Source organism: Amblyomma americanum, chromosome 9 (assembly GCF_052857255.1).
Source record: "Amblyomma americanum isolate KBUSLIRL-KWMA chromosome 9, ASM5285725v1, whole genome shotgun sequence".
In the NCBI taxonomy this organism is placed as follows: Eukaryota; Metazoa; Arthropoda; class Arachnida; order Ixodida; family Ixodidae; genus Amblyomma; species Amblyomma americanum.
In genome coordinates this window covers 38,008,019-38,021,948 of record NC_135505.1, presented here as the reverse complement: position 1 = coordinate 38,021,948, position 13,930 = coordinate 38,008,019, and the positions used below count along the sequence as shown (strand labels likewise).

The 13,930-nt window shown below is 47.0% G+C and overlaps 1 protein-coding gene across 1 annotated transcript in view; it reads left to right on the top strand.

The window, feature by feature from the left end:
* Window positions 1–13,930, top strand: part of LOC144103299 (uncharacterized) — a 63,905-nt gene that overhangs the window by 33,931 nt on the left and 16,044 nt on the right. Inside the window, exon 4 of the mRNA XM_077636058.1 lies at window positions 3,451–3,511. Within this exon, the coding sequence (XP_077492184.1) occupies window positions 3,451–3,511 (61 nt within the window). The remainder of the gene's footprint in view (window positions 1–3,450; window positions 3,512–13,930) is intronic.

Genomic DNA, 13,930 nt, shown 5'->3' with positions numbered 1-13,930 from the left:
TTTGGTTTTTACCTTTCCTGAATTTTTTTTTTCTTTGATGCAAACGTTTCTTCGTTTGGAATGTAACGACCACGTACACGACGTCATCCTTGCGCTTTCTACCAGGCGCCGTCCGCTGCTAACAGCGGTTTTAGATAGTGTAGGTTAAAAAAATTGTTCGGGTTTGACCGCAATTATTCAGTTATAGTGCAAAGGCAAGGGCCACTACCTGAAGGCGCGGTTTAGGTATCCACTGAACCCTAGAGGCACTTATGCGTGTTATAAGCTTTATCATCATCAATGTTTATCTACCTAAAGTACACCGGCATCCCCTGCTCCTGTTCTTCATTTCTGCAGCAATGTTGTTAGAGTCAACGCGTATTCTTCTAGTGCCGTGTTTGTGCCACAGCTTTGTTCATGCCGACGCAGACAGCGCACAGCTCTCTGTCACTACCACCACATAACCCAAAGCGCGACCGTTAGTTTGATAGTAGTATTAGTTGATAAAGAAGGCGATGTACAGTGCACAGAGCAAAAGCGTGTTACAGTTTTGTACGAGGCGTGTTCGGCTGGGGCAATGAAGAAATAAATGGGGCGATAGCCTAGTGCTCTTGCTGAGTAGGCTGCGAAGCTTATGTGAACGCGCCGCAGCGAGTTCGGCTCCAAGTGGGCGATATTGATTATTTTTTAACTTAACGTGGCTTGTGCGTTGCTAGACAACGGCACAAGATCCGAAAATGACAAGATTCTTGGTCGGTGTGGTGATCATATGTGTGCTTTCTGACAAAAATTGTTGCGGCTTAGCACTGCTCAACTCGGTTATGCATGGCAAAGCTTTGTTATGCGTGGTTATGCTATGTTGCTAAGGCTGGTTAGATCTCATACGCAACCACATGGTTTACATAGTTATTCCCGGTTTGATTTTACGGAGGCAAATACTTTTCGATGAACAATGAAGTAATTTGCGGCCATTTCAACACTGGCCACAGAGCAAGTCGAGGTCGACTACTCTCTCTGGGGCACCAAGTCTATACTGGTTCCCCACTGAGTAGTAGCAAAGTGCGAGTCCAACACTAAGTTTAGGTCGAACTTGTCTTTCATCCTCTGTTTGAAAGCCGAAGGCGCAAAAGAGGCAGGAGTAGCAACAGCTGTCTTCAAATTTCTTCACTGCCGCCTTTCGGTATCCTTCGACCGCCGTTGAGCCAGTCGGCGCTTCCGTTGTTCGTAGGTCTCTGCTGCTAGCTCATCACGTTTAAGTTCCGTACTCCAGCTAAGCACTTGGCACGATTGGCAACGTCAGCCAGAAGATCAGACTCAGCCCATCGTCTAAGAGACCATCCCGAAGTAGCAGACGGTCCCGGCCGACTCGCTTCATCCATATCGAGAACAGCGAGGCGGCAGAGTGTATGAACGCGAGAGCGGCGCCGTCTCCAACGGCGACTCACGTGGTTAGTCGCGTAGACACTACTGGCAAGGCGGCGGTCAACGCAGCGGCGGCGTGTTACGTGGCACGTCACGTGGCTGACACACCTCCACTCCTACACTTGAAAGTCAAATGCACCGTGGTCAAATGTACCGCGCCGATCACCTTGTCTATACGAGGGTTGTAAAGCTTTCGCTTTAAAACTAGTAGCGGAGTGGGTGCTCTTGGGGACGTCGTCGGTTTGCTACATAAATGGTCCCCCCTGGCTCTCTCCTTACATCGTCTGCGCTGTGAGCGGCTGCTTCTAGCCACCAATCGATATTGATGTTCATTTCTTGGATTTCGGCAACATACTACAAATTTCCCATGCGGTCGGCCAAGCATACAAGAGTGCACGACTCTCGGGGCTGACCTCTTCGGTGTAGATCTCTCCCGAAATCGACAGCCATTATTTTCGTGTTTCCACACAGCAAAAGTAATGAAATACGGCGTGTTGCTTCACCCTCGGTTCTTGCTTGATAAAACTCTTCGCGTGGATATTATGCGGCTTTGCGAAGCAGATTTGCAGGTCAGTTTCGTCATCCGTATGGAGACCGCATATGTGCTGATCATTAATGCTGACATTCCTTGTCTTAGAGACGATGTAAAGCCACAAACATCTTAAAACTCACTTAGAAAACCTATAAAACAACGGGTTAAGTCACACTAACAGCACTACATTTTGCGAAATGAGGGCCTCTTATTGCTCATCTCTTAGCAGCGACTGCAGAAGAAAGGCGCCGTAGTGAGGTGATCTTTCCTTGGCTTCTTTTGACAGTTGGGTTGATGAATAAAAGGTTGAATTATTGATATTTTCAGAAATGATTCATACAACTACCGAATTAGGCAGTGAAGGCCTGGTGCAAACTCCCATTAGCTTTGTAAAATCACCTTTTCAATCGCGAAATCTGACTCATAGAAGCAGCCAAACCTGGCTCCTAAGCGGCTAAGAAACGTACTTGCCGCGGCAGGCATGCAGTTACAGTTAATGAAACCCGATCAAAGAGCTTTCAGGCTTCCATTACGGAGCACAGCATTCCCTCACAATATCGAGTCCCAAAATGTTTTCCCAGCTAGGAAGTCACGGCGAGTTTGTTTTTGTGTGTGTGTGTTTCGAACTCAAATGTTGCTTTTAAAACTCAGGTTTTTGGTATGCCGGTCGTGTAGCAATAAAGAAGACGACAATTGTTAAGAGGATGATAATAAAAGTACTTAAGTGTAACGTTTCTTGCAAAAATTCTATAAAGAGGCTTCAGGATACTGAGGAGCTAGCCTTTGCAGATTTCTTTCTGCTTCTTGCGTTCTTCACACATGATTTCGCACGTGTTCGACATGGATAAAGAACGGCAGCAATAAAGGCTCTAAAAGAGAAACCCTCATCGGAACACGTTAAATGAGTCATAATGGTTAACAGATGCGGATTATTGAACATTTGTACTCGGCTAATTTTCATCATTTTGCCGTAAATCGCTTTTCTCCATCTGATATATAGAAGATCAATTTTTATAAATGAAGGCCCCTTTTTTGTGAGATTTTGTTATTTTTCTGCTATGATTCTTTCAGTTCAGTAGCCCTCGCCTCTTTACGTTTTCTTTCCGCATGAGAGCCGCAGTGTGTTCACGCGCCTCAGCAGAGAGCAGCAAACGACGCGTGCGAACCGATCGTAAAACGACCGCAGCGCCACCGCCTGGGCGGCGATCGCCTCGGCCCGCTCCGCAACACGGCACGCCGGCGCTCTTTGCATGCTGATTCTGTCTAAAAACGTCGGCTGCGAACACTGAAAGCTTTCGCGGCTTTATGAGAGGATTTCCTTACATATCAAATGCTAGCGAAAAAGACCCCATCCTTCCAACGTTTTGAAAGTGCTCGTGATATAAAGACTATAACTTGTGGTGGCCCCTTTTCTACAACAGCGATTATATTACCCGGCGATATGTTAGAGTTAAAATTGGTAGTAGTTGGAATATCAGATTCGCTAAAAAGGGTTATGCGATGTTTTCTGCTTTCAGGTTGACGGAACCGTAAACGGTCTTGGACGCTGCAAGGAAGGAGTATGCTACCCCGACAAGGGTATGTAAGATGAATTGTATGGTTAACTGAACGTATAAATCGGGCGAATACATACTAGCTTTATGACGATAGCACTTTATTGCACCATTAGATACAAAACGCAAACGCCAAACGCGTCACGACTGTATACATAAACTATGTGGGAAAAACAAGAAGAGCGTATCAAATTGGTTCACACCCTCCGTATTTGGAGTGCGTAAGAGAAGTGAAAGAGTATCGAAGTCTGAATTCTTTATGAAAACGACAAAAAATATCTACATAAGTCAATATATATATAACAGATACTCCATATTAGGATTCATAAACAATCCTAGTTTATTCGGGTTGCATAATCACTGGAAGCTGATTCGTGTTCTTAGCAAATACTTTGGCATCTATTGCGCAAAAAAAGTTTTGCCTTAAAGAATTAGGCACCTGAACAGCATGTATTTTTCTCTAATCAGCATGACTTCCGATGTTATCGTTCCTGTGAGCCAAAGATCTTTGCACCATGCAAACTATAGGGTTTAATTTTTTTTGCTGACGTCTGCGTTGTTTATTTGACAAATGATCAGCTGTGACGGGAAAATATGATAATTCGCAGAAATATTATAGCAATGCCCATTTATGTTTGCACATTTCAATACCTATGTGTTCATCTTTCGTCTAAATTTGCAAAGAAAACATCAAATCGGCGCATATTTCAGTGCATCATCGAAAGCATTCGGATTCGTCAGACGTCACTCGCACCACGCTTAGCCTGCCACTGAACGCTTCATCTTCATCATCCTGACTATGCCCACTACACAACAAAGGCACCTGCCATAACTCTCCAGTAAACCATGTCATGTGCCGGCATCAGCCGCCCTATCCCTCTAGACGTCTCAATCTAATCCGGCCATCTATCAATCTGCCACCTCCTGCTACGCTTCCCTTCTTTTGGAATCCACTCCGTTACACTTAACCACCATCAGTTATCTGTCATTCATAATACATACCCGCCTAAGCCCATTTATTCCTCTTGATTTGGACTATGATGTCATTCAGCCGTGTTTGATGCCTGACCTACTCAGCCCTACTTCTGTCTATTAACAATAGACCCGCCATTTTCTTCTCCATAGCCTGTTGCCTTGTCCTCAATCTAGGCTGAGCCTTTTTCTGTTACCCTCAAAATCTCTCCCGTAAGAGAGTTTCGTAATATATGAAACATTAATATACGGGTTTGTTATAATTTGCGCAGCTCCTTATCGCCTGATTAATAGTATGAACATGGTCTGATGTTTAGTAGCATTTACGAAATCAAGCCTGATCATTTGGTTGATTTAAGTCTAAGGTTGTCGTGTCATAGCGATCAGTTTATTAAATACCTAAACACCTTGTAGCAACGGATAGTAAGCTGATCAGTCTGAAATTTTCCAATTCGTCGATGTCTCTCTTCTTATAGCTTTGATGACGTTAGCTTTCTCTAACCTTCCGGCACGCTCGACATCATAATGCATTGAGGAACACAGGGTGGCTAGTTTTTGTAACGCAATCTGAACACCTTCCTTCAACAGATCTGCTGTTACCGGATCCTCACCAGCTGCTTTCCTCTTAAGCATTACTCCCAGGTGTTCCTTTATTTCTTGTTTCTTTAACGGTTGGGTGTACCATTGCTACGCGCTGCTGCTCCTCTCATTAACGTCCCGATTACTGCAGCTTCTGCATAGGTTTGTGTTGACATTACCGAACGCTTGCTGGCTTTTCATAGTGACTTCAGTTTTCTGCTACTCTCTTTTCTCCTTCACTTTGTTTATCATCTCAGCCCTTTCACTTTGTGCAGGGTAGCAAACCAATCATCCTTCCGGGTAATTTCCCTGCTTTTCCTCTTCTTCATCCTCCTCCTCCTCTTTCGACTACGTTAACGATTTTTTTCTATATTGTTATTGACATTGCCCTCTTTGTCTCTGAACGCATGCATCAGATATTTGCCTATGCTACTTTCCTCTTCACCGCTTTTGGATTATCTCCGTTCTTTAGAGCAGGCTGGATTCCCTGCATATTAAAGCTTCTTATGTCGGTTACTCAGCGCTTGCTACCTTTGATAGCTCTTCCAGCTCTCTTCTGTCTAGCGGGATAGATGATTTTAAGCATGTACCCTTTTTAATTACATCTTTCGCCTCCTGAGAGACCTTTCCGGTATGTTGTGAAACCAGCCTAACGCTTCCTTCTAGCGCACACTCCGTAGTGATAGCTGCGAGATTATCGTTGATCGCTTGAGCACTGCGCTGGTCATCCTTCGGTAATGGCGAAAAGTTGTTATAATAACAATAATTGATGTTTCGTGAAATAAATGGCGCAGTATCTGTCTCATATATCGGTGGACACCGGAGCCGCGCCGTAATGAAAGGGATAAAGGAGGGAGTGAAAAAGAAGGAAGAGGTGCCGTAGTGGAGGGCTCCGGAATAATTTCGACCACCTTGGATCTTTAGAATGCACTGACATCGCACAGCACACGGGCGCCTTAGCGTTTTTCCTCCATAAAAACGCAGCCACCGCGGTCGGGTTCGATCCCGGGAGCTCCGGATCAGTAGCCGAGCGCCCTAACTACTGAGCCACCGCGGAGGGTGAATAATAGTTCTGCGGTGAAATTTTGATTTCCGCTACTATTACTGCTAACGCTTGGGCGGGCTTACACTCCATCAGTTTATTCCTTTCTCTCTTCTTCCCTACGGCAACTGTACCCAAAATTACCTATAGATCATACGAGCAAGAAATAACTAGAAGAAAAAGATCGGGTTGGAGCACATACAGGAGGTTTTCTCAGATCATGAACGGCAGTTTACGAGTAACTCTCACGAGAAAAGTGTACAGCAGCTGTACGTTATTGGTACTCACCTACTTGGCAAAAACGTGGAGGCTAACGAAAAGGGTTCAGCATAAATTAAGGACAACGCAGCGAGCTATGGAAACATGATAGGTGTAACGTTATAGACCGGAAGCGGGAAGAGTTGGTGAGGAAAAAACCGCGGGTTAGTGACATCCTAGTCGAAATCAAGAGGAAGAAATGGGCTAGGGCATAATGCGAAGGCAAGAGAACCGCTGGTCCCTAAGGGTAACGCAGTGGATTCTAAGAGAATTCAGGCGTAGCAGGGGGCGGCAGAAGGTAAGGTGGGTGGAGCAGATCAGGAAATTTGCAGGCATAGAGTGGACTCAGCTGGCAAAGGACGGGGATTATTGGAGTGACATGGGAGAGGCCTTTCCCCTGCAGTGAGCGTAGTCATGCTGCTGATGATGATGAGGACTGTAAAAGCTAATTTCTCGCCCCAACGAATGCTGTTGGCGCCAGCTCCAAGCGCACGCCTTCCCAAATCCCACAGGTATCTTGAATATCTATAGCCCCCTCGCCTACCGCAGTTTCAGATTTTGCGGTGGGTACGCTAGCTTACTCGCATCATGTGGGCCTGCTGTATGCCACCCTTCGCCGAAATCACTGCCTAGGAGCAGTGGGCGGTCGCTCTGCGCAGCGTGGATCCGGGCCTGACCGGGCTGACCGGGCATCCTAGACGCATAAACTTAGCCTTCCGTAGTTTTTAGTCTGTTGGTCTTCTGTGCCTCTTACCGCTAGAGAGCTTTTGGGTTCATTCCTCCATAGTTTCCTCAGTTGCCTTCTGAAACCTCCGCTAATTTAAGACCGCACCAGCACATTGTCGTTAAGCTTCATTGCCGTCAGCACCTCTAAATCGAGGACTATGCCATTTTTCAGAACGAAAATAACACTATTTCATTCTTAGTCTCGTCGTTGTAGTCTTTTTAAAGGGGCCCTGAAAGGGGGCGCGAATAAAGTTGCGGTATGCCTACAATGGTAAAGGACGCCGCTTATCAAATATCCTTCGGCAAGAAATTCTGTAATGCTATTTGTGGAAGCTGAGTTATCTGTAGTTAAAAATTTCAATTCACCCGTCTTTGCGCATTTCTCTCTCCTCTTGTGACTTTTTGCACGCTGAAACGTGGGCGCTCCTGCGCCGGTCCCACCCACTCGGTACCACCGCCGGCTTCCGACGCGTGCGAGGAGGGAGGGTGGGGGTGGAGCTTCCAGCCGCGGCCATGGGAAGTGCGTGACATCAGAGAGAAACGTAACGGCGAACCAATGAAAGCCCTTCGCTGCTGACGTAACGATGGCTACATGAAGTAAGGAGCGCGGATTTCGGGCGAACGCTCGGAACCGCAGGTCGCCGCCAGGCGCGGAAGCGCGAATTTTTAAAAATTTATTGTAAATGATCGGTTCGCTTTTCAAGTACGGTGCGCGGAATGAGCACTTGGTGGCCTGCACTCTACATAATGCAAGGTTATTATAAGCAACCTCAAAGAGCCTTTCAGGGACCCTTTAACTCATCTTGGTGATTTCCTGTTTCTGAAAAGAAGCTTTCATAATACTTTATCTATTTCGCTCTGTTAACTCTAGTAATAAATCTCTCCGTCTATTCCTGTATCATGAGCAGTTTAACCCTTCTGCTTGGTCTCCTGAGTGATTTTTTTCAATTCTTGGCATTAAAACAAGCGATCAGAACAGTTTTAGGCGTTTTTATTCAAGCCATTGCCGATTCCACATCTTCATATAACGTTTCTAGCATGCCATCTCCATAACTGAAAGAAGGTGCATAGCTCTCTACAGCCTTAAATTGTATCGTTTATTGCTCTCATTACAGTAACTGCCAGCCTCTTATTAATGCACTGAAATTCCTGTATGTTACCAGCTGTAACCTGAAACATCAAGAATTCTCAGCGTAGTACTCACCCTACTCCTAAAGCACGACAGCATGTTTCGCACGCGATCTTTAACGCAGTATACCAGACGTTTCACCTAAAAGGTTGTGCGATTTTTAAAGATAGGCTTTTTGAGCTAGAACGGCGCAATTTTCGACATATCATTGTCGTAGAAAAAGTACATTAGAAGACAGTTACAACAAGCTTAACAGTAGGCTGATTAACTAATTATAATTAATTAAAGCTTAAACATTTAATATTCATCTCCCTAATGTTGAAAGGCGTGTAATCCTCGTTAAGTAATGCAAAGATCACTTTACAAAAATTTAGAAACGGAGTTACACGCGGCGTAGTGGCTCAACAAATTTTGGCTCAATCGCGCCAAAATGCATGCCTTTCAAGAAGCTTGTAGGCAAAAGAACACCTTCCCTGCACAGAACTCGATGAAGTAAGCAAATTGTTTTGCGCCACCGCGCCGAGGGCAAGTGCAATTTCGAAATTTTAAAAATTGATATGGATATCACTTACGATGAGCTTCACGCCCCTCAGTGAGCAGGAAGACCACAATTATTTGTTTAAAGTTTGCTGCTCAACTTTTAGTTAATAACCTCTACTAATTAGCGCATCTTAATTGCATCCTGATGGACTACACCGCTCATAGTGCTATGCCGGAAGAAGCGCTCTTGTAACTCAAATACCCTTTTTTGAATATTGAGGAACTTTTTGAGTGAAAAACCAGTTACGCATTTTCTGACCTGGTAATCTCACTAAGCTCTGCGATTTCCCATTTATTGCACGCCATTTACCCCAACAGCACCACAAGGCTAGCTGAAATGGATAGGCTTCACGGTTTAAACGTTGCCAGTTTTTGTTCCCATTGGCAACGTGTCCGGGACCACATACTCCAAGAACTATCCGCTGCATTCCATGTCTGAGCGGCGCCATGGTCAGTTGCTTCGCTGGCTCTCAGGGCAGAGGCCAGAATTTAAGTACTTTGTTGGGCCAAATCCTCTCCTCGTAAGATAACAGGCGTTATCGGCTGTGATCACCAGGAAGAGGTTGCATCCAGGGCCTGGTTATGTTTTTTATCGATATTCGCATTTATTTTCTGGTGAGTAATTGTGCACCTCGAGGATTCGTACCATGATCACCTTTCACGCGACGTGGATGCTCTACCTCTACGCCTTCGTTCATCTCCCTGCAGCATCTTCAAGAATAAGTGGGCGTCTCAACTAATGTGTCTACGACTACGTGTAGACCTCTCCCCCCGTCTAGGATAGGAAATAGTTAAACCTTAGTGACGGCACTTGGCTTTCGCAGCCGTGCTCTTACTAGATCAGCGAGGGACCTTTGAACACCGGCTATTCTAAAAAAAATGATTTTGCCTCTCAGCGGCAGTAGCCGAATTTCGGGGAACGATGTTCGTTTGGACCGTTTCTGAGTGGCGCCTTGAAGAATCGTTCAGTACTGCAGAGAAAAGTTTTACGCTATTTTATTACATTGACACATACTCCCAATTCATTGCAGAAACAGGGGTCCGCAGCGAGCAGTAGCACAGAAAATATTCTCCGCAGTCAGCTGGCACCCGTGCGCCTTGAAGAAAGTTGAAGGTTCGCCGCTGAGACGAATTAGATGCCCAAATTTCTGTCCCGTCGTCTTCGCAGTAGCCGCTGCCGCTGTTATTACTTGTTATGTTCATACGGCGCATAAGCGGAAGTACAGCGACTATCCGGCGTCGGCCCCTTTGTTGGCTTTGTGAACTCCCCGCCTGCCCCAAAGCAGAGTTCTCACAGATGGCCCGAACAACGCCGCTGGCACTGGCGCTGGTCCGCGCTCAAATCGGTCAACCGCGCCAAACGTCCGCCGGCTGCTAGGACCCTGAACGGCATCCTAGTTTCCGTTCACTCGTTCGGGCGGGACGGATGGCCTCTAGGCAGTAGAGATCTAAACAGTGATCGTGTAACGAAAGCAAATTTTCGGGGAATTTCGAGCCGGGCCTACCGAATCGACGTACCGTTCCAGTAATAGTGTGGTGTGGACTTAATCGTATTGTTAACATACCCTCTCGTATTCAGAGTAATCTTTTAGGGTGGAAACCCTTGTACGCCGTCACTGCGCTTTTTAGAGGCGAATAAATTTCCAGAGCGTCTTTAGAGGCCGCTTGTCTGGAAACTTTGGCACGAACTTCCTTCGCGCAAGCGACGAAGTGATCAAGAATTTGGCTTATTTTACGCAGTCTTAAACCAGCCGTGTTGCAAGTGCGGGAATGAGAGCTTTAGAAAACGAAGAAACAAAGGAGAATATGTGCCCTTGTTTATTACTTCCTGTCCGCTGAGTATAGTCGCCCTCACTTCACTTCCCTTCCCTTCACTTTATTACCTTAAAGGCCCCAGAGATTGGGGGTATTACCTAAGCGGTGGGTTACATGTATAAATTAGATATAATAAACGAAGAAAACTCGTGAGGTAATGTCACATATAATAGGGAGTCTAAAATAAAATTATGAAGGAAAGAGGAGTGAAGAGGACAGCGTGGATTAACCGAAAACTAAAGATGATGAAGTATTTGGTGAGGTGGAGAGAGGTGATTGCTGGAGAAGAGAAGGAGAAGATGACGTCAAGGCTTACGTGGACTAACACCAAGGCTATAAAAGGGCGAGAGAGAGCGAGGCACGGGGGGAAGAACTGAGAAGCCGAGGTTCCGGCGGGTCAGGGACGCTTCGGCTGGAAGAGAGCGACGCCGGCCACTGCTCCGGTGAGCTCGCGTTCTACGGCTTCGCATCGCGGACTCCCTGCCGTTCCCGAGCCCGTTCCGGGGAGTTAACTGAGGACGCTACCACCTGCTACGGCCAGGGGTGTCTCCAGCGCGGTTGTCACCCATCCGGGTGGTGCTCCCAACACCAACAACATCGGCATCATTTCCACGCGCGCTTGCACCTGGAGCTTGTACGATGCAGTCAGCGACGCCGCCAGCGAAGCCAGCCGCAACACGTTGAACGCCATCTCGACGGCGGCTACTGGACCCATACAGCGCTGCAGCCGCACCCAACCAACCGTGAGCACGAACGCCGACCGCTAAAAGGAGATCGCTAGTAGTAGACGCTGGTAGCAGTGTTCCCGTGTCGTGTGTATTTATAGTCTGTGTTTTGTGTGCTAGCGTGTGTCACGCAGGGTGTATTAAATGTGCGTCTGTGTGGGTACACCTGTCGTCTAGTCCATTCTTTCGGTCCGAGTGTTCTCTGGGGAGATGCGTGACAAAGATAAGGGGCGAGCCGGTGCCAGGATTCATTTCAGTTTTCCTTTTTGCTTTGTCTCGGATCTTTCCGATCTCTCACCGCGGATAGTATGTATTTGGAAAAAACGTTATAACTGGCGCTCAAGCTAGGGTTAAGCGAGGAAGAAGCGATGCGTCTCTATGAGGAGGAAGCAAAGAGGCAGAAAGAGGAGGCAGATAGGCATAGAGAGGAAAGGGCGCAAGCACGCGCAGACGCTCGCGAAGCAGAACAGCGAGAGGCGAAAAGAGCTCGCGAGGCGGAAGAGCGAGAAGATAAATGAGTTCGCGAGGCAGAGATAAGAACAGAAGAACAGGAGAAAAGAAGGATGGAACGGGAGAAGTAGCTTCTTTTGTGGAAATAGGCACATGCCGCGGGAGGATATGAGGAGATCACGGACAGTGATTAGCGGTCCTTAGCGGCTAGAGAATCTCCTAGACCGGCCAGAGTTTGTCCAAGGAAGTTGATGGCTCCTTTCGAGGACAAAAGAGATGATCTCGACGCAAATCTGCAACGATTCGACTGGATAGATTTGGTGCAAGGCTGGGAGCGCAGTGAATGGGCCACGGCATTGTGCATGTGTCTAGTCGGAAAGGCGCTGAATGTGTTTGGAAGGATGCCTGCTGTTTATTCCATGGACTACGAGAAAGTCAAAAAGGCTCTCATCCGAAGATTCAGTCTTACGGCAGAGGGTTTTCGTGAGAGATTTCGCACCGCGAAACCTGATGATTCTGAAACCGCTAAGCAGTTTTCCTACAGGCTGACCAACCATTTTGATAGGTGGCTTGATATATCAAACACCGAAAACAGTTTTGAAGGGGTGCATGACAGGCTGGTCAGAGCGCAGTTTTTAGCGTGTTGCACCTCAAAGCTTGCGCTCTTCCTGAAAGAAAGTTGTGTTCACTACAAGAATTTGCCGACATTGCAGAGCAATTTCTCGAGGCTCGAGGGCTGAGAAGGTAAAGGAGGAAACACAAAAGGTCCCAGAGACAGAAATGTCAAACCCAAGAGCATATCTGGTGCATCTAAGGCACCAGTACGGTGTTTTCTCTGCGGCAAGGTGGGACACCGTGCAGTTGACGGTCAGACTGGTAGCGTTTCCCAAAAAACACAGGTTGTGTGTCAAGGTTGTTAGAGGAGGGGTCATACTCTGGATGAGTAAGGATACAGAACGCAGGACCGAGCTGCCGGCGTTGTCGACTATCGGGCAGAACTTGACAAACCTCCTGAAGGTCCACAGCTAAAATGGGGGACCGTCCTATATTGGTGCTTAGACACAGCGGAGCCAACACAGTTTTGGTTTTGAGAAGCCTGGTGAAGGACGAGGATCTTACAGGAGAAGCGTCGGGCGTCACTCTGGTAGATAGCACCGTAAGGTACCTTCCTGAAGTCAGGATTTAGAGTCTATGACATGATATACTGGACACATAGCGGCAAAATGAGTATACTAACCCATCTAGGATCTCATCTTGGGAAACATTACGGGTGCGAGAAGTGTCGAAGACCCCGGTCCCGAGTGCAGGATGCTCGATGTTGAAGAACACCTAAAGGAGGGAAGGCCCGCGACAGCTCAGGTGGGTGATGGGGCAGTCAGTTTGTCGTTGGCAGTGGTGACAAGAGCTCAAGTGACAGACCGAGCAACGTAGCGTGCGCTATCTACTCCTATTACGATGTGCCTGAGCGTAACACTGGGTGAATTTGCAATTAGGCAAAGGGAAAACCCGAGCTTGAAGGCCTGCTTCGAAAGAGTCGGGGAACAAGTGAAAAGAAAGAAGAGTCGTACGTCATTGGAATATCAATTGGTAAATCGTCTTCTGCACAGGGATTGCATATTTAGCTCAGGAAGGAGGATCCAACAGCTGATGTTCCCGAGAGATATGCGAGAGACAGTGCTATGCATAGGACATGACGCCATTATGGCCGGACACCACAGTGTTAAAAAAACGGTGTCAAGGATCACCGAGTTCTGGCCAGGTTCCCCGATTGACGTTAAACGCTTTGTTCGCTAATGTGACGTGTGCCAGCGCACAGTTCCGAAAGGAAGAGTTGGTCCCGTACCTTTAGGCAAGATGCCAGCCATCGACCTACCATTTCAAAGAGTACCTATTTACGTTCTGGGGCCTATCTCTCCAGTTTCTGCCAGAGGCAATAGACATGTGCTTACTCTGGTTGACGTGGGCACTCGTTATTCTGACGATATTCAATTGAAGACTATTGACAATATCCAAGTGGCGGACGGTCTTGTGGAGATGTTCTGGTGTTATGGGTTCCCGAGGGAAGATTTAGGTGACCGGGGCTCGAGCGCCACATCGGAACTAATGAAGGAGGTTAATCGCCTTTTGTCAGTAAGGAATTTACTGACAACGCCTTACCATCCCAAGTGCAATGTTCTTGTACAGCGGTTTAACGACTCCTTCATAAAT